Genomic DNA, 24546 nt, shown 5'->3' with positions numbered 1-24546 from the left:
TTAGATGGCCTCTTGCTTTGTAATAGTAGGCTGAGGGATGGAGGTCGGCTGCTTGGGCACGGTGGCTATGACCCCCTGAGCCAGTTTATAATGTTCTGAGCTGGAGGCAGTGGGCGGAGACGGGATCGGGGTTTCAGGAGTGGCTGAAAAGTAGAACACCAAAGGAAACCGGAGTTAGAGGGAGAAACTGCAGCATAAGCAGGTGTATATTTACCATTCTGTGGTATAACATGTTTTGGGCGCAACTCAATTTTCAGATAAGCACTTTTGTGAAATTTCTCAGAGCATTAAACATGTTAAGAAACAATAACAGAAGTTCTCTTTGACAAAATAAGCCAGATTAGTTTCCATGAAGAATTTAGAGGATTATTCTGCCAAGCCTGTTTTTCCTTCCAGCTACCTGACTAGGCTGCACATGGAGCTGGGTGAGGTTTGACCATCTGTGTTCATTAAAATATGATTTCAGTTCACTTCCATTAATGCTTCTGATCAAACGTGGATGGTCAAAAGCATCCCAGCTTTTCTACCGTGTGTGGCTTGTGTGTTTGTATGAGGACTAATATTAGCAACAGCTGTACTTCACATTTGTTTTGTACTTACAGATTTGACCGTTATGGATCGACGTTTGGATGTTGCTGGTCACTATGACATTGCTGCTGAGGTGCTCCTGAACCAGGTGAGGGTGCAGAGAGTGAGGTGCGTGTGGAGCCTCATTGGCAGAACCTGCGAGACAAAAAACACACCAAAAATACAGTTAGTCCTCAGCCCCTTTAATACATGAACTGCAAAATGATCTAGACGTAACTCTGTCGGGAGCTGTTTTTGGGAACGCAAATGTTCAAAATCAGTTTGAGCCCAAAGTGTGAGAGTTTGCGGCGAGGGAGTGGGTGCGTTGGTGACGTTTCTATCATGCGGCTCGCGCAAAACTGGAAGAAAGAAAACATCCAAAGGTGAAGAAAAGGGGGCATTTACACGAAGGCACCAACCAAAATTTCTAACCGGAGAGACACAAAGATTCAGGAAGTTGTGTCGGTGTGGACATCAAATCAGTGGACAGATTCAAGAAACTGCAAGAAACTCAGTTGTTTGTCAGTAAATTACAAACTCACTCCGTAACTGCGGTGTAACCCGCGTCATGTCCTGCCTTATGCACACTCTACCCAACCGCCACCCTTCACCTCAACCAGAGTATTTCCAGTGAATGAGAACACGTCTGAAACAGATAATCTCCTCTTGTATGCCATGTGGGAAGTTAAATTTAAGGATATCTATAAATGTAAAAAAGAACACATTCCTCTCATGCTTGACTTGATGCTGATTCTTTATATTGACCCAGAGTGTTTAAGCTTGGAGGTCAAGGTTGGTTACAGAAGATCTGAAAGAGCTCACCTCCAAGAAGCATTTCCTGCAGCAGGTTGTCGATCTTGGCCATGCCGAAGAGTTTGACGAACTGTATCTGTTCGATCATTTGCCAGGTGATGCTCTGTAGCGTCGGCAGCAGCAGGAGCAGCTCCCCGAAGCGTCCTCGGGAGTCGTACTGCCTGTCATTGATGTAGTCTTCCAGGCTAACCTGCACTTGGTATCGCATCCGCTTGATCTTTCCAGGGTCACTCAGACCTTTAGCATCTGTGGGCAAACAAGAGCAGGGGGTGTTTACAAAGAGAAGTGTGCTAATAAGTTGTAACTTCTCATCTGTATATGGTGTCTAGAAAACCTCTCACTGATGTTGTTGGCTTGAAAAGTAGTAGCAGTACCTGGGTCAAAGAAAACTATGGCTTTTAAGCAGGCGTATTCGTTGTCATCTATCTGAAGCTCCTGGAAGGGAAGCACCAGCTCATCCAGGATTCGCACTGCTACCCTGCCCACCTCCAACTCGGGGCAGTTTCTGGGAATGATGTGGTCATTTCCTGCAAGAGCATTATATTTTAGGTTTACTCCAGGATGAGACAGACGCTTTCTGGAAAAGAATTGAGTGTAGTAAGACACCTTTAATGTGAAAAACGCATCACTTTATGTGTCAGTTTTACCTAATAAGAGGATGTCTTTGTAAAGCATGGACCTCTTTGCAGCGCCAAGCAAGAGGTGTTCTCCAGCATGAGCTCGCAGCAGCGCCACCTGAAACACAGCAACATCTTAGTGTCATATTGACTCCTGCAATCCTCTACATTTTCATTTGGATGTTTCAAAATATTGTACAGTATGGTTAGATCCATTCATAAAAAAAATCTCTTTTGAAGCTCACTTTGTAAAGTAAAGACACCGGCTGCCTCCCTGATATACCATCAGCAAATCAGTTACCCAGTCCTGGTGATCCCACTGTTAATGATTCAGCACTTTTTATCGAGTACGGATACAACTTTAAAACCAGCTCATCATATTCTAACTCAGGATTTAAATACATACAACCGCTCTTGTTGAAGACTTTAATTTTTTTTGAACTATTTTTTTTTTTTAAAAGCATCTACATTTTTTTCTTTTAGGAAGAAAGAGTCCACGTGCTCCTGCAGACCACGCTATGGTTTTGTGTAGACTGGTTGATCAGTGACCAGAGTGTCTATACAACTATGTAAACTGTGTGTGTGTGTGTGTGTGTGTGTGTGTGTGTGTGTGTGTGTGTGTGTGTGTGTGTGTGTGTGTGTGTGTGTGTGTGTGTGTGTGTGTGTGTGTGTGTGTGTGTGTGTGTGTGTGTGTGTGTGTGTGTGTGTGTGTGTGTGTGTGTGTGTGTGTGTGTGTGTGTGTGTGTGTGTGTGTTAGTCTTACCTGGTCATCCAGGGGCAGGTCACAGAAGGCTGGGATGTACTTGGCCCACTCCACCAGGACCAACAGCTGCTGTTTCATGGACTCACACACGTCTGTGATGGTGGCGATCTTTTTGGTCCTTATGTCGCCGTTGAGTATAGGAGCAGGGGAGGTGATCTAGGTGAGCAGATGTGGAATCATTAGACGTCTTTACAGTTAGATGTCATTCCCAAACATGATGTAGTAGCTCGGACCTGTCTTGACAGTACGTCTGCCTGGATGAGTGCGTTGATGGATGGTAAACTGCTGTCTTCATAGCTGGATCTCCTGGTGCTGATTCTGTCTCTTTCATTCTGCACAGCTACAAAAAAACACAGATTTAAAGTATCATCACTGCTGCAGCTATATTTTGAGAAAAATGTGCCATTTTCATGCAGTGAAATAAATTAAAAACTCGGGAAAACAATGAAAACATTTTGAATTTTCTCCATTTCTTTGTTGCACAACAATTCATTTAAAAGAAAAATAAGTCTTCCAAGGTTGTCATGTTTATCAGTATATGGCTATTATTGCCCTGAAATGTTTGCTCAGCATAAGCTGGTTAGAGACTTCAGCGCTCCACCGAGTGAACATTAACAAACTTGTCGTGGGTGTTGCAACACACTCAGACGAGTCGCGTCAATTGAGTAGGGACAGCTCACGCTCTGGCAGTGATTTGCTGATGAAACGGGACATTCTCTCCTCAAAAACACATGGATTGAGTTTATAGATTCAGTCAGCGTGCTTTGCAAACGTTAAAAAGGCTTGTACCTTCTTTCTTCATGCCTGCTCTGAAGCATTTCTTCAGTCTGCAGTACCTGCATTGGTTTCGCTTGTCTTTGTCCACAATGCATTGTCTGTTGAACCTGGAAAATTAGTGGGAAAAGTTAGTTTGCGTCGTCATAGAAAAACTTGAATAGAGCAAATACAGCTGTCCCATTAATTGATGGACATTACATTAATTAGCAACAATTTTGATAATCAAAGCATCATTTTAGACGTTATTTTAAGGAAAATATCAAAAAAAAAAAGGGCTCTCCAGCCTCACCAATGCAAGGATTTACAATGTGTAAATTGAATATCTTTGAATTTGAAACTGTTGGTCGGACAACTCATGACTTTTAAGGACGTCAGTTCGACCTGGGGGAAACTATAACAGGCATTTCTCACTTTCATTGGACATTTTAGAGAAAAAAAATCATAATGAGAAGTTTGGGGATACAAACAATGTACATGTTTTCCTTTGTCTCTCACTCAAACACACACATCGGTTGTCACCACTGGCAGGCCTACATGTGCTTCAGATTCACACCAACACCAGTGGAAACCTCACCTGCACGAGTACATGTGGTTTTTGCGGACGCTGCGTCTGAAGAAGCCCTTGCAGCCGTCACAGCTAGAGGCCCCGTAGTGTTTGCCCGTGGCTCTGTCTCCACATATGGCACACAGGCTGCCCGCCCCCAGGTGGCCGGCTGCGTTCATGTTGGCGCTCTCAGCCGGTGAGGAGTCTGATACACAGAAAGAGAGAGAGAGAGAGAGAATTAATGCCTCATCGTGGCTTTTAGTTCATCGAAACAAGAGGGAGAGTGTTTTTATAAAAGCCCAAGAAATATGAAGATCAGAAGCAGTAAAAAAGTGTTTGTACTAGGTCTGATTTAAGTAGGTGTGAAGGGCTCAGGGTGAATACAGTGATCAGCTCCATTGACGGCTGATCAAAAGCAGCCTTCATGAGAACCTGCGAGGAACTGTTAACCTGCCTGAGTAGCTCAAACAAAGTCAACAGAGCAAAATTGATGTCAGCTTGATTGCCTCTGAAAAAGATAATCACTGGAGACAGTTTTCTTAGTATTCTTTAGTCACCAGACTGGGTCAATCAATCAGCGAACATGTCACGCTATAGAGCCAAGATGTCAGGGCTGACTCACGACACATACATTTATATGATGTACAAACATTTAAAGTGATGAGCTGTAAGTCAGAGTCTCATTGGGAAGTTTAGAATCACAGGCTGGACGTCATGGGAGAGTGCACAGAAATACGTTGGTGTCAGTGTGAACCTTAACTTTAGACTTGGTGGGAACAGACCGTTTGTAACAGGAGATGCATGATCGTGATACTCAAACTACTGCTTCATCAGAGGATGAATATCAATCCAGTGTAATCAATCCCACACCCCTCCACAGGCTGAAACAGGTTCAAATCGCTCCAACCAAAATAATGACCGACGAGAACACAGAGCAGAGAGTCCCGTGAAATCAAAGTCTCTTCATGTTCTCCTGTGGAGGTGATAAAAGAAGACCACAGCTCAGGAGCGTCCCTCTGCCACCACATCTGGACAGCTGACCCCTTTTTATCACTCCATGCCAGAACTCTCCCTCTGACCAAAGTTTTAAATCAGTAAAAGTTTCAAAGTTCAAACGCCCAGAGTTTGCATATATGTGACTCACCTGCGCCCAAGGGGAGCACTTGCATGTTTTCGAACTCCAGCGTGGTGTAGGCTGGGTCCAGAGCCTCGCTGTAGTCTGCCATGTCCATGTCTGCCAGTGCTTTTGGACAAACAAAATGCTCAACTACCTGACAGTGAGGCAGAAAGACTCGTCCAAGAAGCTAATGCGGCCCCCCCTTCCTACTCCTTTTCCTTCTCACACCCCCACACACCTCCAACCCCCCCTTTAGCCTGGCTCCGCCCAGTTACAAGGTAGTTGAGTGTGATGGGGACCTACTGGTGTCAGAGAGGAGACCAGTGAGTGACAGCAGAGCTCGCCTCCTTCTCCTCCTTCTCCCTCGTGCCGCTAACCAGCAGAGAGGTGGAGTGTCTCTGTGGTTGATGGTTAACCAGCCCCTTCAGTGGTGAATCACAGGGTTGTTGTTTTTTTTGTTTTGGGGGAAGAGATAGCACAACTTTGATATCTGGCTCTTCTTCTTGGTCCTCTCGTGAGTAATGGATAAACAGTCAGGTCAATCCTTTGCCATATCAGCCCTCCACCACTTTAAACCAGCTCTGATTTTACAGCCAGACACTGTAGCATGCTGTTATCACATGCACACACAGCGTCCACGTTACATTATAAAAGCACCCTGCCCTACGAAGGTGCAGCTTAGCTCCATGTGTCTGCAAGTGATTTTACTCAACTATTGTACTGAAGTCTCATCTATAAGGTTGTTGAGTACTCGAGTACTTCTATTTGATGCTTTCTGACGGCTGCTTCGGAGCATCAGAACCAGAACACGCCATCATGGTGTTTGGGTGATGCTTTTTATATGATTTAACAGACTGTAGCTTTGTGCACAAGACTAGTTTCCCCTCGGGACAATAAAGTTTACTCTACTTGAGTATTTCTATTTTATACTACTTTAACCTTGGTATTACACATTTATACTACTTTACACTTGATTATTACACATTTATACTACTTTACACTTGATTATTACACATTTATACTACTTTACACTTGATTATTACACATTTATACTACTTTATCCTTGGTATTGCACATTTATACTACTTTACACTTGATTATTACACATTTATACTACTTTACACTTGGTATTACATATTTATACTACTATACCCTTGATAATTACACATTTATACTACTTTATCCTTGGTATTACATATTTATACTACTATACACTTGATAATTACACATTTATAGTACTTTATACTTGGTATTACATATTTATACTACTATACACTTGATAATTACACATTTATAGTACTTTATACTTGGTATTACACATTTATACTACTTTACACTTGGTATTACATATTTATACTACTATACACTTGATTATTACACATTTATACTACTTTACATTTGATTATTTCCAATTAAACTACTTTACACTTTATTATTTCTAATTTATGCTTTAAATTGATGCTAAATTTGTAACACTTTATACCTGAGTTGGTACTTTTTAATTCCACTTCCTCTGAAATGTAGTGGTGTGAAAGTATTAAGTTAGATGAAATCGATATACTCAAGCTTAAAGTTGTACTTGCGTATTTCCAAAGTGTTGTACCTCTAGTACACTACATTTCAGAGGGAAACATTTTCACTTTTACTCCACTACATTTATCTGACAGCATATCTGGGCAGATACCTACTAACTCCTCCTACAGGAGCAGGACACCAACACTGAAAGAGACAGAAGGCGTTTGAAGTCGCGTTTTGACATTTCGCAGGTGAAACTGAACTTTCAGAATTTATTTCACACTGGAGATGAAGAGTCTGAGAAAAAGCTTCATGCCACAGCAGATCCACACTGATACTCCTCTGCACAGATATTATATAAAATTATACAGAACAAACGAATGTTACTGTAGCCTCAGCTTGCTCCTTATATCTGGCATGTTAATAATCAAAAACAAATAGTGTATTATAGTATTTAGGGCCTGGTGACATTTTTTCCACATAGAGGTAATTTCATATCTCTAAATAAATAGTCTATATGAAATAACCACATCGAAAAGCCATTGACAAATAAAAAGTAAAAAGTATTTCTCATTTTATTAAGAACTTTAGTGCAAAATGAACAGAACTAGCGAGGATCAGATTATAAAGTGTCGTCCAAATTACGTTAATATTGGCATAACACAGTTTGGCCACTGGTTTTTCGACATCGTGATAGAAACAACATAGACAAATATAGAAAATAGACATTTTTATATGGTCATATCGATCAGCCCTAAATGAATTTAGTTAACAGATCATTATTATTATAGGACTGATCAGAAGCAAAACACCCAAGGCATCCCTACTTTTAACTAAGATAACTTTACTTAAAACACATGTGATACATTATTAAAGACGAGTACGTAGTTTAATGTTACATTAAAATGCTTACATCTTAATGCATCAATGATAGTAATAATAATACAGCTATATGATAAGTTTCCATCCTGTAACATGAGTTTTTTTACTTTTGTTTCATAAAGTACATTTTGTTGATATTTGATTGCAACTTGAGTGCTTTTCTTCAGGAAAGGTTAGGAACACTTCTTCCATTGGTCAGTTCATACCAATCCGTCATATTCAGAACTACTTCCATGGTTAATACGCCGCTGGTTAATCTGAGTTAATTCCAGCATAATTAACAGAGGAAATAACTTAACTGCTGAAGCAAAGTGATGCCTTTATGTAAAAGACTTACACAAGGTGAATGTGAGGCTGATGGAAAAGCTCAAACACTTGTTGTTGGAAAGGCAGCAGAAACGCCGCCTTCAGGATTCAGAGCATATTATAGATGCATTTTTACAAAACAGAACTCTCAAAGAATACATACTTCAGTTCAAACACATCCTGGTTTATTATTCTCATCAACAACTTGAAGCCTTCTGTAAATCAGTCACTTAAAAACTAATAAAAAACTAAATGTTACAAAGATTCCCAACCAGGAGTATTTACACTACAGTTGTCAGAATGTGAATGAATGTGAAACGAAAATAATAGAAGTTATAATGGTAAAAAAATATAATGTGTATAAATATATATGGGTGTATTTTGAAGGAAAATAAACACACCTCTTTAGTATATTTATTATCAACATAACTAACAAACTATGAGATATGAGAGGTGGAAGGTAGAGCAAACAGAAAAGTCAGAATCTAAACGTAACAGAAAAATGAGTAGAGATGCAACTTTGACCGACTTAAAAAAAAACATAAAAAGCCTAAACATTGAAATTTCCAGTCGGACTGAAGGATCATTTTCATTACTGATAAATGTGTCGATCATTTTCTCAATTAACTGATTTTTTTTTTATATAAACTGTCGGGAAAAGGTGGAAATCAGTGTTTGCTAAAGATGATGTCTTTTTTGATCCACAACTAAAAAATATTCAGTTTACTGTCAAAGAGGAGGAAATAAATATCCACTGTTATATTATTATGCATGTACATTATATATAAAATTATTCAGATAAAATAAACTAATATATGGTTTATTTATACACAATGAATATGTAGTTGTAATAAGTAGTTATGAAGAGACTTAAGTACATTTTTAAGAGTTAATGTGTTTTTTGAAACTTTAAACTCTCATGAAGCATAATTGATTTAAAAAAATTATGGACAAAATAAGATTTAATAATGGTTGTAATATTTGTTTATATACAGTACGTACTGTGAAGTATTTCTTACATTAATAAACACTTATAACACTTAACATTCTCATATCCCTTTACAACTACATTATAATGGGTTATTAACAACATATTGATAATTTATACTGCATATAAATACGATTATATGACTTTTTAAATCATTAAAATGGTTCAATACTGCTAGTAGAGTTGTGTTTTTAGCAGTGGGTCATGTGTATAAATGCAGACAGACTATTTACAGGTGATTGAGGTTACAGGTGACTTTAATTCCTTAACACTTTAATGTTTTTCAGGGTCTAAATCATCCTCAAAGCAATTTCAGTCAAAAAACAACTGGACTGGTTGTTTGTCTAGGAAGACGTTTCACCTCTCATCCAAGAGGCTTCATCAAATGGATGAGAGGTGAAACGTCTTCCTAGACAAACAACCAGTCCAGTTGTTTTTTGACTGAAATTGCTTTGAGGATAACGATGACCTGGACGAATGAGAACATTCACAGGCCAGGGTCTAAATCCTTTCAAAAAGTCTAAAACTCCATCTTTTTATGAAGGCAGAGAGATGTGGATTTAATCTCTGGCTGAAACTACTTGACAATAACTTATTAATGTTTGGTAAACCTGAAGACATTTATAAACTCACCTGTGAATGATTAAATCATTATCATTACAACGATGCTATGCTGTGATATCAGTCGTTGACTAACTGTTAATATTCCCGTTATGGATGCTTTACAGGAGGAGTTTTAACAACTTCTAATACTTCTTAAAAAGGTCTTACGTTATAATGAGTAATAAACTATTTTGTAACTGTTTTTATAATGCTTATGATATCAAGTCAAGGCACTTTTATTTGTAAAGCACATTTCAATGTCAAGTCTAAAATGTGCCACATGTTGCCTTTCTTTGTCTTTTGTCTGTAAAAAAAAATAGTCTTTTAGTTTTTATTGTCTTGTCTTTTTAAATATTTGATATATTTGGTCAACTGTTGCATTTTCACTTTCATCAGTACCTTTGTATTTAATCTGCACTTTGTCCTTTATATTGTACATTTTTTATTTACTTAGTTTCCTGCTTATTGTACATATTGTACATATCTTTTGCACTATTTAGAATTTATTTATTGTATATATATTACTTTTTGTACTTGGGGCACCGTGGGTCGGAGAGGAGCGTATTTTCAATTCTTCTGTGTGTCTGGCACATATTGCAGAAATTGACAATAAAGTTGACTTGACTTAAATGTGTTTTATAAAAAAATTTGGTTTGATTTTATGTGAAAAAAGGTTAAAAAAACAAAACATGCATGCATGTTTCTTTTTCATGTGACTTTAGTAACACACTCCTGAATATAATTGTTTTCCACACAAAAAATGTTGCTTACGCAAAGTGTCCTGCTCCTCCATGTCACACAGCAAACAGTAGTCTTGTATTTGAAGAGAAAGTACATAGCAGTAGGTCAACGATCCCGAGTTCGGACCTCAGAAGCAGTAAACCTTGTGTAGGTGAACTTGTTAACCACACACTCAAATTATACTGGGGGGCTCATAAAATTATTTTTCTTGCGGCAGGCAAACACCATAACATTCCAGGGTCCTGCGAGATGATCTGTTTAATGATTATATTGACAGAAAAACCTCGTAGAGTAATCCAATCAGAAATGAAAATGGAAGTGATTAACCTGTGATTAAACCTACAGAAACGATTCTCTCATTACATTCATTGATGTGGAGGATCTTCATCAAACTGATTAACTCAATCATGATTCGTAATCAAAGCGTGATTAGCGACGGCTTTACGCCCTCGGATGATCACTTGGCATCAACCTTCTGCAGCTCGGTCGGAGCTTGTTGTTTCACTTGTGTGTACAGAGGTCGTCCATTACAACATTTCTGCATGTTCGATCCGTGCTGCTCTTCTGCAATGCCCATATTTGCTCAAGAAGTGTGCTGATTATTTCAAAGCAGTAAGCAGGTAGAGGGGGAGGGGCGTGAGGATGGAAGAATCAGTGTGGAGCTATGAATGAGTCACTCAGAGCAAATCTTATCTTCCCCCCGGCATTAAAGTGCTTTTATCGCTGCTCCCATCTTAAATTTCTCTGAACTCCTCAAGGAACAGTCGTATATGCAGGACTATAAAAGTATAATCTGCACGGTTATAGCTTTCTTAATCACGAACTGACAAACTGTTCTGATGTGTTAGATATAGAGAGGGCGACATTTTCTCATAGAAGTTATCAGCATTTTGAGGTGGTGGGGTTTTGTATAAACATACTGTACTGACATTCTCACAGGGCTGGATTGACACATGCAGGAGGCCATAAAACACAAAGACCTATGAACAAAATAAAGTTATGGATGTTTATTCTGGTGACAAGTCGCCCATATTTATAATACAAAAGCAAAGTAAAGTTCTGATGAAAACAACACTTGCAGTCTGTTTTTTTCTCTAAACTTAACCAATTAGATTTGTTTCACGATGTTAGCCAGGGCCCGTATTCACAAAATGATTGATCTTACCACCAGGAAGACTACTAATTAGAATTAAAAGTGTCCTCTCTTACTACTAAACTTTTACTAAGAAACCGGGAGAAATCCTGAGCTAAGAGAAAGGGGCAGGGTTGACCCCGTAACAATGGATGATTTCATGTTTCATTAAACTGTGATTGGCTGTTTTAGGCATAGACTGTATAGAAAATGGATGAAGCCTCCCCGCCGAGGCCCGTTCTCTCAACTTGATCCAATCGTACTCACCACTGGGGGATGCCATCTTGTCAGACTGTGACTCCGCCTCATTTCCTCTTACCAAAAAAGGGCATTGATGTGACGTTGGGGGGAGGGAGAAATGTCCATCTGGCTGACGTTTACTGAATTAGCAACATTAGCACCACCGCCCGGGGGCTAGGCTACCACAACACGTTACTAAATAAACGGGAATGGGATTCAATGTTGCGAATTTTTTCAGGGACCGGGAGTCATTTTTAAAAATTTTCCATGTCTCTAGGGGAAATTGCACCGGCTCTGGTAGTAAAGTGCAGGCAGCCAGCATTTATGATCTATGATTTCAACTTATACCATGCCCATAGACAGTAAAACACCGACCCTCATGATCTGAATCCTCCCGGTGCTCCAGATTAGCATATAATGTATGTGCCTTCGATAGTAGGCTAACTTATATTGCAGTTCATGGTGCAAGTGCAGTTATTTAATTAGCATAACAGAGCTAACATGTTGTGTTCCTAAATCATCTCTTGGTACAGTCGATCGAAGAGCAAACCATCTTGTCACTTATGGTAACACCATCACACGAATGATTGCAGTCCAGGTCGAGATGACGGAGTTAGCATGCTAATCCTGACAACTAGCCTCTGAGGAGAAGTGAGGGTCAGGGGCTATCTGTCACTCAAGAGGCTGCGCCCCTATTTATTCACAAACTTTAACCTCCAATAAAATAAAAACTAGCCTGGTACAGAAAAAATCACCCCCTCAGTGTTGTCATGGAGATGTGACCGAAACATACAGACTAGAATGTGTTTTTGTACCAGGCTTTAAATAGGTTGTATTATACTGTTAAAATGGCCTATTTAACATGGGGGTCAATGAGAAACTGCCTTATTATGCAAACTACTCCTGGTGGACACTTTGAGAACTGCCGTTTTTTGGCACTTCCTTATTGGATCAACCAGGAAGTCGATGTGGTGGGGCTAAGTTTTAGGTCTTTGTCAGTAAGTTCTTGATAGAAATTCTGTAGGAGATATGCTGCCGTTTCAAATTAAGTTATTTAACATGAAATCAAGACAATAAGTAGCAGGTTTCCATGTAAGTAGCATAGTCATTATCAGACAATAACCATGGCTGATAGGGTAAGATGCAAACAAAAACCAAACTGCATGAAGAACAGCTTGCATAGTCGGGGCAACTACAACAGGCAAAAAAAGAAGCGTGTTAATATACGCCTGGTTTCTCACAATCATTAAAAGTTTCTAAAATGTTGACGTGATTACGAGGCGGATTGCTACCAACAGCCATTTTAGGATTGTTTGTTTGCTTTTAGCGCTAAAGCTAAGATGTATTCTATTTTTATGTATTCTTTTATTTTCTCAGTGTTGATTGTTAGAATTCGTTGACAGTGGACAGTGGCAACGGACCGTTAGTGGACCACAACAGCTGCTTTTGGTGTCGGTTAGGTTTAGTCACCAAAACCACCGTTACGTGACCAATTTTAGCCTACATAAGGTGTCAGTTAGGGTAAGGCATCAAAACGACCTGGATTAGAATAAGGATTAGAAAAAAAGTTGTGATTTGGTTTGGTACGTCTGGGACATGAACGTCTGGGTTTTTGATACATGTGGAATACACATGTAAAAACTATGTGGAAAATGCACAAATTTTGGCGCATTACTTTGTTGTTATATGTAGGAAAAATGCATGAGACCGGCCTGTAGTGTAATACATTGTATGGGTAATGTTATCTATTCTTTAATAAAGTTATATGTTTAGTAAAGCACCTTTGCATTACTATTATCATTCCAGGTCAAATATTCACTTTATCAGCCGCCGTATTGTTAATTTTCACCTCCAAAATCAGAATCTATCTCATGTCATTATTATGCACTAAACTTTTTACATTTTAATTAATTTTATATTTTTGTCTTGGTTCCATGTTGGGTTCAATCTGTGTCTTACTGCTTTTGTGTGTTTGTAATGTGTATTATTTATATGGCAGAATAAAATCAAATCATATTTTACATTATTTTGGTCTTATTGTAATGTTAGGTGATGAGCAGCTATTGAAGCTGAAGCCGCAGCACTTTGCTCATGGCTGCAGCTGCCTGACATTAAAGCTGTAAAAGCCAGTGGGAGGCTGCCATGTTGAACTGTGATGGACCAGAGAGTGTTGTCTTATAATCAGTCACCCAAACTCCTGCCCCGGGGCTAAAAGTCAAAGGATCGCTGAGACCTGATGTAACACTTGTGTGATTCTCCCCTTTGAAACTTCAAACTCCAGTTTGTGAACAAAGTCCTGTCTATCTTCTGAATAGGAATCTCCGACCACTGACCAAACTCCATTTGCAACCACTGCCTATTTGTACCTTCTCCTCAATGACTACATTTCATTTCCCCAAGTACGATCTGAAAGGCAGGGCGGCGGGGAAGCATATAAAAATATACAAAATGCAGGGACCAGCAGCTGGGAGAAAAAAAAGACGATCATGTTGGCCTGGAAGAGCTAATAAGATGTTGGATTAAACACTGTCTGGGGACTTATTCTGTTTCCTTCTAAGAGAGCTGCACCACAGGGGAAATGTGAGCGTTTGTAAAGCACAACCAGGAGCGTGTTGATGTTGATAAGAGCTAAAACCGAAGGAGACAATGTGCTGTCTGCAGCAGATCTGAGGCTGCTGCTCTGCTCTGCTCTGCTGCAGTAGATGGAGGAGATAGGTGAGTAGAGTGTCATGGCAAAGACCTTGTCAACAGATAACTATCTGCAAATAACACAGCTTATGCAAGCCCCTGTGGCTGACCGCGGGAATATCATATTTTCTATGCCACTGGAATATTGTCTGTTACTTTCATTGCTTTTAACAGCACAGATTGATTTTTTTATGAAGATCCAAATAACTTTTTTTTTTTAAAGAATAGTTTACAGTGTTATGTAAGCGTGTTTAGTCTGACAAATTGTGTGTTTCCTTCTTTTATAGTGGAAACTAACTTTTACACAGATCAGCTAGATAACTTATTTTTCATTTGCCCCCCTGTCAAATAATAGCTCTCTGTAACTCCAGTGAAGTGAATCTGTTCTCAGAGGGCCAACAAACCAAGATAACCAAAGCTGATTCAGCTGTTGTCGCTGTTTGGTACATCGTTTTTTAGCTTTTGGTGCTAAAATGACAAATGTTATCACAGATATAATTAAGTCGCAAATCAGAGGCCATTCCGTGTTAGTTAAAAATATCAAATGTACCGTAAAATGTTTTCTCTTTGGTTTCTATTCAGCCATATAACCTGACCGTTAAGGGCATGTTTAATTGTGTTTCATGAAGATGTTGAAATCAGATCTTTTCTCAGAGAGAACAGAAGAGTTGTCATATCATCCTTACTATTTGGTCAGAGGCTAATGATAAACCGCTGGTGCCTATTTAGCCGTTCAGTAGCCTATCTTATGATATTATGGGTTGATAAAGATTTTGGTTAGTAAAGGAGAGAATTATGCAGTTGGAGGAAGAAAATATACGACTTCTTTGGTTTTCTTGGATTGTGTCTTTGTGTCTAAGATCTTCTACTCATTTTTGAGGCCGAAATAACCCTTCAACACATCAACTTTGTAAAGTTTAAAAAAAAAAAAAAAACCCTGCATCGCTTTATCTTCTTACAGTCAGACTAAAAAAACTCAAGTAGCCTCCGTGCCACCAAATAAGTAAACAATTGCATCAATAAACACGAAGAGCCATGCAAGACGTAAATCAATCACAGTGTGTGATAAAGCTCGGGAATCATTAACTCTGTTTTGCTGAGAATTCATTTTGACTGCCGGCCCGACGCCTCCGTCAGCAGCTCTGCTCTGAGCACGTTTATCTCTCTGATTCTCCATGAGGTCCTTCAGTCAGCAGGCGATCGATAGACATTTAACCCCCACAGCTTCAATAACAAGGCACTAAATATCTGGGGGTTATCCTGTCTACAGAAGAGAGAACTTCATCTAAGAACGAAATCTGACAAATGGGCTATTCTGCTGAATTGGTGCCATTTGGACATTGTAACTGCTCTAAATTCAATATACATATATACAGTATGTATATTACATATAACATATAAGTACTCAAAAGGCATTCTAGTCAATCTCAGGCCATTACATGTACTGTTTGCATTGGTTTCTTAATGACAAATACTTCCTTTTACTAACAGGACTGAGTTTAGAAAATACATGAAATGTAGCCACGTAGCATTGATGCTATTAGCATAAGAACACTTAGCACTTCAGTGGCTTACCAAAACTATTTAAACACAACATCGATGAAATAATTCAGGTAACAGGACTGACATTTGATAATGAATGTGTTGGAAATACTAAAAATAGATTTATATATGTGTGTGTGTGTGTGTGTGTGTGTGTGTGTGTGTGTGTGTGTGTGTGTGTCCTCAACAGGACTGAGTGAAAACCCGGGGAAACCACTAACCAACAACTTATTGTGAACTTTGGATGAGGAAAAAATGTTTCATGTGTAAATTTGAACTGGAGTAAAACTGTACCACAAAAGAAAATCAGATTTCTGAAGAATTTTGATCGTTATATTTCAAGTGTCAAGTATATTTTCAGTGTCCTGGATAGTTATATTAAGACTTTACATAATTGCAGTGAGGACAAAGTGAAGGACACTTGGCTTAATAATAAAATGTATTATACAGATACTTTTTCATGCATATGATGCACTCAATGCCCTGGTGGCCCAAATATTGCAGAAAAAAACCCCATATTTCTTAATTCAAGAAGGCAAATGTGTTGTAATGAGTCTGGAGAACAGCCTGCTGACTGCATCAGCCATTTTGACGCTCCTTTTAAAATTTGGTGGGGCAGTTTAAACACTTCATCAGCTCATTTTTCTGTTAAAACAAACCAACTCAGTCGTCTGATCCCGCTGTCATTTTGATTTCAATGTCAGCTGCCTGTCAACAGTGTTGGACGAAGTGTCAGATCCTTACAGAAGCAACACCACAGTGACAAAATACCTCATAACCAGCAGTGGAGGAATGTAACTCAGTACATTTACTCAAGAACTGTACTTAAGTATACAGTTGAGATAACTGTATTTGACTTATCCTTCATTCATTCATATCCGACGTTTATCTGACAACTTTAGTTACAATTTTTTGCATGAAACAATTAAGTAGAGTTTATAAAATCTGATGTTTTGTTATAAATTAAACTCCCCAACAGTTTATGCAAGTGCTAAAACAATTAGTTGACAGAAAATGTATTTACTTTGATAAACGTTTAATTACTTTTACGTTTAATAGGCTACTTTAAGTACATTGTTCCGATTACACTTACTGACTTTTGCGTAAGTAACATTTTCAATGCAGGACTTTTATTTGTAGTTTTTACAGTTTAAAGTATCTGATCACTTCCTTCACCACTGATTACAAGCACAGTCAAACTCCAGCATTGAAAATGTTACTTAAGGATAAAGTATGGCTTGCAAAATGTACTTAAAGAAACAAGAGTAAGAGTAGTCAGTTTTAATGAAACTGTATGTTACATTATGGGTTCTTGTTCTGTTAACTTAACATTAAATGAAGATGTCAGGAGCATTTTGATGTTGTAGCTGGTCAAAGTGGAACTAGTTTTAACTACATTATAAACAGCTGAATACTTAAAACCAGAAGTTCTCTCCCTGATAGAGACTGGGGATCAACACAAGAGAAATGTATTAGAAAGATGTTAGGCGTGTATTAAACATATTTGCAGATTCTAAGAGGGATATTTCTTAGATTAAAATGACTATTACAGATTTAAAAACTAAAATATTTGTTTAACTATGCAGCCCTTTTTAAAAAAAAATGTTTTAAATAATATTGTGAATCTGAAAACTGTTCACTGACCCCCTGGCAGAGCCTTACTTTGAGAAGCACTTTGACCTATAACAATAAATCAGATTTTATAAATTCATCATGTTAAAATTTGAACTAAAACGGTCAGATTAGATGTAGTGGGGGGAAAAGTGCATTATTTCCCTCTGAAATGTACAGATACTAGGTAGCAAGTATCAAGCAGAATAAAGTGGAAATATTCAACTAAAGTTCAGTACATGAGTAATTGTACCACCACTAAGTAAAAATGATACTTGCGTTTGGTACTTGAGCAGTTCCCTTCTTTCACTGCCGCCCAGGCAACATGAAATCCCTACTTACTGCTGCCATCATGTGGACACAGACACACAAAATCCACACGCAGTTCACTGTCCAGTTCACCAGCTTCACACTAAAATGTTTTAGCCACAAACTCTTGAATCACTGAATAAAATGTTCTTCACACAGAAGCCAATAATGTCAAGAACCTAATATATGCGCAGCTCTTGTAAACACTTCAGCACATATCTTGTGAAAGATTCAAGCAGCAGTAAACCTGAAACACACAACACTATTGTATTCCTCAGCAGTGCATTTGGTCCATCAGCTTCCAGCAGCTTTACTTCCCACAGCTCCACAGCTTTAACGCACAAACAGCAGCTTGTTGTTCTCCCTCCCCTGATACTGGAATAATCTACACACCGATTCCTGGTTCTCAAAGCCCCTCTCTGTTTCCCGTTGCCTTTACCTGGGTCGGTGAAGAGCAGCGCCCCATCCTGGCCGTACATCCCTCTGAAGGCCGAGCCCTGACAGTGAGCCGGCCAGCTGAGCGAAGGCCCATGAGCCTCAGCGGCTCTCTCAGGCCCGGCCAGGCTGAGGCAGGCTGGGAGAGAAGCACTGTTACTGGATAGTGCTGTTTTGCCGGGGTCACCGGGCCGGCTGTAGGGCCCACAGCACCCAGGGATAATCCCTCTAATGCCTGTCACAATGAGATTTGATTGGAGACTTGAACACTCGGATTAATAGTGTCAAGTGAACAATGTGTAATACCCTCCAAACAGGATAACTGGGCTTCCTGCGTCTCAAAGACACATAGATAATATTTTTATTACAGTACAGATTCAATTTCACTTCATTAGCTGAGTGATTTGTTCACTCGGACACTATGACACAAGCTTAACACTTTCTACAGGGCTGCAGTTATTTATATTCCTAATCTTTATTTTATAATAAATGTTTTCAGAGATCAAGTTACTGTCTGATTACACAACACAAACTGGCTAAGGAAAACGCAGAAGCACCTCAGCATTGTTACTTCTGACTGTAATTTAAAACAAATCAGCATCTGTCTGTTTACATTCAAAATCAGTAAAAAAAAAACATATTTCCCATGACTTTATTTATTATAAAGCAGGTAAAGGTGTAAAGGTCTGTTAGCATCTCATGAAATACACATTTGGGTCTTTATACATATAATGTATGTAATGTAATAATATAATGGAGATGCGCAGAGAACCGATGACAATGGTGTTTTATTTTAATGCATCATAAAATCTCACAGCTAAAGGTCCTGAAGGTAAAGGTCTCTTTGGTCTTAAACATGTTTTAAAGCGGGGACAAAAATGTGAAAGTGCCCAATTTTTACATCAGAAAAGGCCTATGTGTAAGTCAAAGTCTTAAATAATTATATTCGTCCATGGAAGTATTTATAAAGTAGCAAATTCCAGGACCCTGAAGCAGGCAGGAAAGATTGCCGACTCCTCCCACCCCGGACACAAACTCTTTGAAAACATTCCATCAGGACCAAAACCTTATGCCACAAAATCTGCAGTTTAAGTATATTTGCTGATAACACTTTTGTACAGCTACTCTCTCCATACTTCTTTCACCACTACCTTCACCTCTAATTGAGTTGCTTTTATTGAGAGCTTAAAACATTGATTAAATACCCTGCAATGCATCAATTTTTAAGCACATTTTAGGCACTGCATGGGACAAATCATCAGGACACATGCAGCCATGGATGGATTACTGAACGGGCCCACTGGGCACAGGCTCAGAGGCCCATAATTTCAGACTCATAAACTGTTGCTGAAAAAAACCCACAAAATGATCAAGTACAGATGCTAAACGATCACAAGTATACACAAAACGACTGAAAATGACTACAAAAAGACCAATAATGACGATAGCGATGCAATATGACCACGAAGAGATGCTAAATGACTGGAAATAGACACAAAAACGCATAGAGGCGACTGTGGCTGAGTGGCAGAGTCGTCCTCCATTCGAGAGATTGGCGGTTCGATCCCCACCTCTCCCGGTCCACATATCGAAGTGTCCTTGGGCAAGACGCTGAACCCCGAATTGCTCCCCGTGCTGCGCATGGGTGTGTGAATGTGGTGTGAATGGTTAGATTAGATAGTATGTCGATGTCCACTGCCATCAGTGTGAATGTCTGTGTGAATGTGACAAACAATCAATTGAAAGCATCTTGAGTAGTCAGAAGACTAGAAAGGCGCTATATACAGTAGGTACAAGTCCATTTACCATTTACCATTACCATAGAGGCAAAAAACAACGACAAACACATGTAAAATGATTACAAATAAATGTAAAATGACCACAGAAAGAAACTAAATGACGGCATAGAAACGTAAAACAACTAAAAATAGATGCAAAATGACTGAAAATAGATGCAAAACAATTACAGATTTGCAAAGCAATAACAATGACATACAAAACAACCAAAGAGAAACAAAAGGACAAGTCAACTCTTTACTCTACATAAGAACAAACCACCCAAATTCAGAGTGGGGGACCTGTTACATGGCTGTGCCCGGGGGCCTATTGTCCCATAATCTGTCCATGCACACAGCAGATGCCATGCAACATGTACAGCATTTGTTTATATATAATAAGTGTCTAAAACCTTGCTGTTTTGTGTTTAGTCATTTTGAACTGTTAACTTTGTCACTCAGACGGTGAATGAGAGCCTCTCTGTCAAGTCATTCAGCGTGGAAGGCAAACAGATATCTGCTGAGGAGCTGTTGAACGGCTGCTGTCATGTTTACATTCACGCTCGGGAGTTTGTCCAGGTTGGGACCGTTGGGCAATTAATCTCATAAGTTTCCTTGCTAAGGGGGCGGTTTGTGCTTGTCTCATAGTAGTTGAGTCTGAAAAGGCTGTTTTGTTACCAGACATAAAAAATCATGGCTTTACTCATCGTGTTTAAAGTGGCAGCTGTAATCTGCATGTGAACACAAGATATCTTTACTTTTCAGTAAAAACGGTGAATTTGTAATGCTTGCTAGAGTCATAATGTCACCGCACAGTTTTGAAGTAGAATGAACAGTTATTTGCAGTTTGTTTGGACAAAGAAGCACAGTATAACCCGATCTAGGCCAAAAAGAGGCTTAGTGCAGGCAGCTGCCAAAGAATGCATTTGGAACATAAATATCCTAGTTTTGGAAGATTTGTTAAGCATATGCTGGCTAAACAAATCCGTTTGGAAAAGGTCGGTATTGTACTCAAATACACAGCAACTCAGGTGAGACAATATTCTGGTCTTGGATGAAAGTGGTGGCTAATCTGTGCCCAAACAAGGTCATACAGTCAATTCTCTAAACTGGACTCCTTTTTATGGCATGTAGTTTAAAGGATAAGGCTGTTCAAAACATAATGTCAGTCCATCTATGAATGCGTCCTGGCTTTATTTGTTCCTACTGAAGATTTTAATCCTTCAAAAACAGGTCATGAATATATACTTTCACGTCTGAAAAAGGCTCAGTTCTTTACTGAAACAGCTGTAACACTAACAGGAGTAACAAACAAAGTATCCAAAAAGTGTTTCTTGTGGACTATTTTTGGTGTTTTAGTGAGTGTATACAGCAGCAGGGTGGGATTTAGGGTGCGTTCTATTTTAACTGGGAAGCCATGCTTTTCTTTTTGCAACTGGGACGTCTTCCTGAAATCGAACTTCAAATTTGGAAAGTCATCAGAACCTCACCAAAAATTCCAAGATGGCTGCTCCGATCATCAACAGGAGTGAAAGCTGTACGAATATACTGTTTACTAGCACTTCTGACTCATGACTCACACAGTACTCTCCATCTTCTATCTCTGGATTTGTTTGTATGTGCAAAAACCGTATAATGCTTCACTATTTACTAGTAGGGGAGAGCAACTGAGTGGTCTACATATATTTCAGGATGTCGTGCATCTCTGAACTTGTAAACTTTTGATCTGGAATAAACAGTTTTTAAAATATGACTGTCACTGGTCTCATGGTAAATTGTATCATGGAAGCTTAAAGCAGTTTGAAGTTGCAGATTTAGTCAGTTAACTTTGTATGCTTCCTCATTTTGTGGGCGCTTCTTTATACGATATGATGGTGGGCATTTCCTGGGAAAATAAGAATTCTTCTTTCCTGTATTTTCACCCTCAGACTGACCTTTTCTCCCCTCTCTGATCCAGCTTGCATGATTTTTTTTTTGTCCAAAATGCTAAATGTCACCTCATTTCAAAAGCAATTTAGAATTACAGTAAAATTGTACTTTTACAGTAAAACCACCCCAAGCAGCAGCAGCTTACAGCTAACAGTTTAACCTCATGTTGTAACTTCACACGTGAGATCTTTTTCACAGTCTGTCATTTTTGAGACACGAATCAGCTCTCCTTGAACATAAAAAAATAACTTTGAACTCTCTCCATCACAGTGTATAGAATTAAGTGGATGACGTTTTGTCTTTGAATGCCTCTAATCAAGGGGTGGTTCAACATCCAATTCACCCCGCTCTCCTCTATTGCTAACAAAGGCAACTCGCAAAATAACAGTTTTCCATCTTGTCAACTCGGGTGTGACATCATTCCCAGCTCCAACTTTTGGAGGGAAAAAGCATCACCAGTGCAAGATGGCGGCACCCAGATCCAGAATATTTTGGCTTTCAGAAGAGGAGACACATCGTCTGTGGTCTGATCACATGGGGACATTTGTCTTTACCTACTCTATATGTAAAGTGTCTTAAGATTACTTTTGTTATGTCTGGCACTATAAGTATAATTGTATTGTATGTAATTAGGATGAAGGAAGAAAACCGTGTCACAAAGTGCCTGAAGAGAAATCTAACGCAAGAGTGACAGTAACATGTTGATGCCATGGAGTAAAATCAGGTGGATAGAGAATCAGAAAAAGAAAGTCATGACTCTCAGGGCTTCCTCAGAGAAGGCAGAAGCAGCATCTGTTCATGGACAGACCGACTCTTTAGCTCCAGGAATCAATACTTCCATCACTTTTTTTCTTCATTGGGTCGGAGCATTGTGAAATTTGCATCTCCTCGTCCCACTGTGACATGCAAATGTTTGAGTGAATGACTACAAGAGTAAAAAGTAAACCTGCATCAACTGCTGCATGTGAGAGGCAGTACTGTACAGAGAGGCCTTTGCCTTTCATTGAGTTCAAAATCGACATCACACAGGGGGAGCGTACTCGACTGCAGTGTTTCTCAAATGGGGGTACTTTGGAGTATGACACATACATGATTGCTAATTCCCCATTTCATATTCAGCATTCCTGTTTTACCTGCCGTAAACTCTTGCAAACAAACGCAGTCACGATTTGTGGTTGAAACAATGCAAGTGTTTTTGCATTTTAAAGGCTTTATAAAGGCTTTTTTTTCCCTACCAAAACTGTTTTTGTTGTCGTCAGGGGGTACTTGGCTTATAAAAATATTCCAAAAGGCGTACATTACTGAAAAAAGTTCGAGAGCTACTGTTCTACTGTATGTAGCCTGAGATGTGAGTGATGGGGATTGTACAGCATCATATACTGGAGCCATTACAATATGTAAGCTTCATCAAAGTTTCATATTTCAGGCAGTTACAATAGAATCAGAATAAAAAGACGCCTGACTTCACTTCTTAAAAACAAAACACTCTTCTTGTGTCAAATCAACCTCTAAACCTCCTCAGACTCGATGTACTCCACCTGCTTTGACATCTCAATAAAAAAAAACCTCTGCACCATCATCACCATCAGGCCCAGCTCCCATGGCCTTAATTTAACAACCTCCATATCTCTGACACACCTCCTGGATTACAGCCGTGTGAAAAAGGCAGACACAAATGGCGATGATGTTTCCAACCCTGAGCTCCAGAGCCGCTGCAACAAACCACCCAAACAAAAAAAGAAAAAGCAAGCAGCTGCCACACTCTCAGTCTCTTTTCCACCGAAACAAAGAAAAGTGTGTACTCACCAAATGGAAGTTCCATACTTGAGCTGACTTGTGTGTTTACATTGACCATTTCGCCCTCTGCCTCCTCTCGAACAGGTGTTTAAAATCCACTTTTTCCTTCCCTCGCCATAAGGTGTAAAATGTGGAAGTTTGGCGCAGGTTTTTCTGTAGTGTGAGAAGGGTGTTGTTGGTGCAAGGTAAGGCCGGCGTTGGAGCTGTTATCTTATTGATTTTCCTAATCTGGGCAAATGTGGGTGGGGAGGTTAAACAGTAACCAGGCTCGTATGGACACCAATCTATATAGCAGCTGTAACTAAGGCAACATGGTGATAGAAACTCAAATAGACATTAAGTTGTTATATGCTTTAACCTTTTTTCCTCATCACCCAAACACACGTTTCTGCAGATACGGATTACAGAGTGAATAAGAGAGTGAGTTTATACGGAGAAAGGGAGAGAGAGAAAGCTGGAGGGCAGGGAGAGACATTAAAGACAGAGAGGAGTGGAGAATGTACTGAGGGTGGCAGCGGACAAACTTGTGTATGATGGGTTACGTCATCAGTTTTGTTTTGACTGAAGGGAAAATGTCGTTGACTGAGAATTGGGCCGGGATCACCTGTGGATAGCAACACGCCCACTGAGATCTAATTTTAAAATGTTATTTCCACATCTGAAAATGGAAATTTCACACCTCATTCACTTCATAAGAGGCACATTTTGCACCTGCCAGCACCTATTAGTTACAATGGACCAGTTTCACAGGGAAGCTTACATACTTTCTGAGGTAATTCTGGAAGATAATGATGACTTGTAGATTTATCACTTACTGCAACAACACTGATGCTTTATTTGATTTACATCGATATT

The 24546-nt window shown here is 39.3% G+C and overlaps 1 protein-coding gene across 2 annotated transcripts; it reads right to left on the bottom strand.

Annotated features, from left to right (window-relative positions):
• Positions 1 to 23749, bottom strand: hnf4a (hepatocyte nuclear factor 4, alpha; the record flags this gene model as incomplete). Of its 2 annotated transcripts, none has more annotated exons than XM_083920910.1 (10): positions 1 to 143; positions 601 to 723; positions 1390 to 1626; positions 1755 to 1907; positions 2028 to 2115; positions 2761 to 2916; positions 2994 to 3100; positions 3550 to 3644; positions 4112 to 4286; positions 23701 to 23749. In XM_083920910.1, 10 exons carry the CDS (start codon positions 23747 to 23749, stop codon positions 1 to 3), a joined length of 1326 nt encoding a protein of 441 aa, XP_083777036.1. The 2 variants fall into 2 exon arrangements, with proteins under 2 accessions (XP_083777036.1, XP_083777037.1); XM_083920911.1 differs by lacking the exon at positions 23701 to 23749 and adding an exon at positions 5226 to 5322.
• Between the last annotated feature and the right edge of the window lie 797 nt (positions 23750 to 24546).

This window comes from Echiichthys vipera (assembly GCF_963691815.1).
Source record: "Echiichthys vipera genome assembly, chromosome: 9".
Taxonomy (NCBI): Eukaryota; Metazoa; Chordata; class Actinopteri; order Perciformes; family Trachinidae; genus Echiichthys; species Echiichthys vipera.
This window is presented reverse-complemented; position numbering and strand designations above follow the sequence as displayed.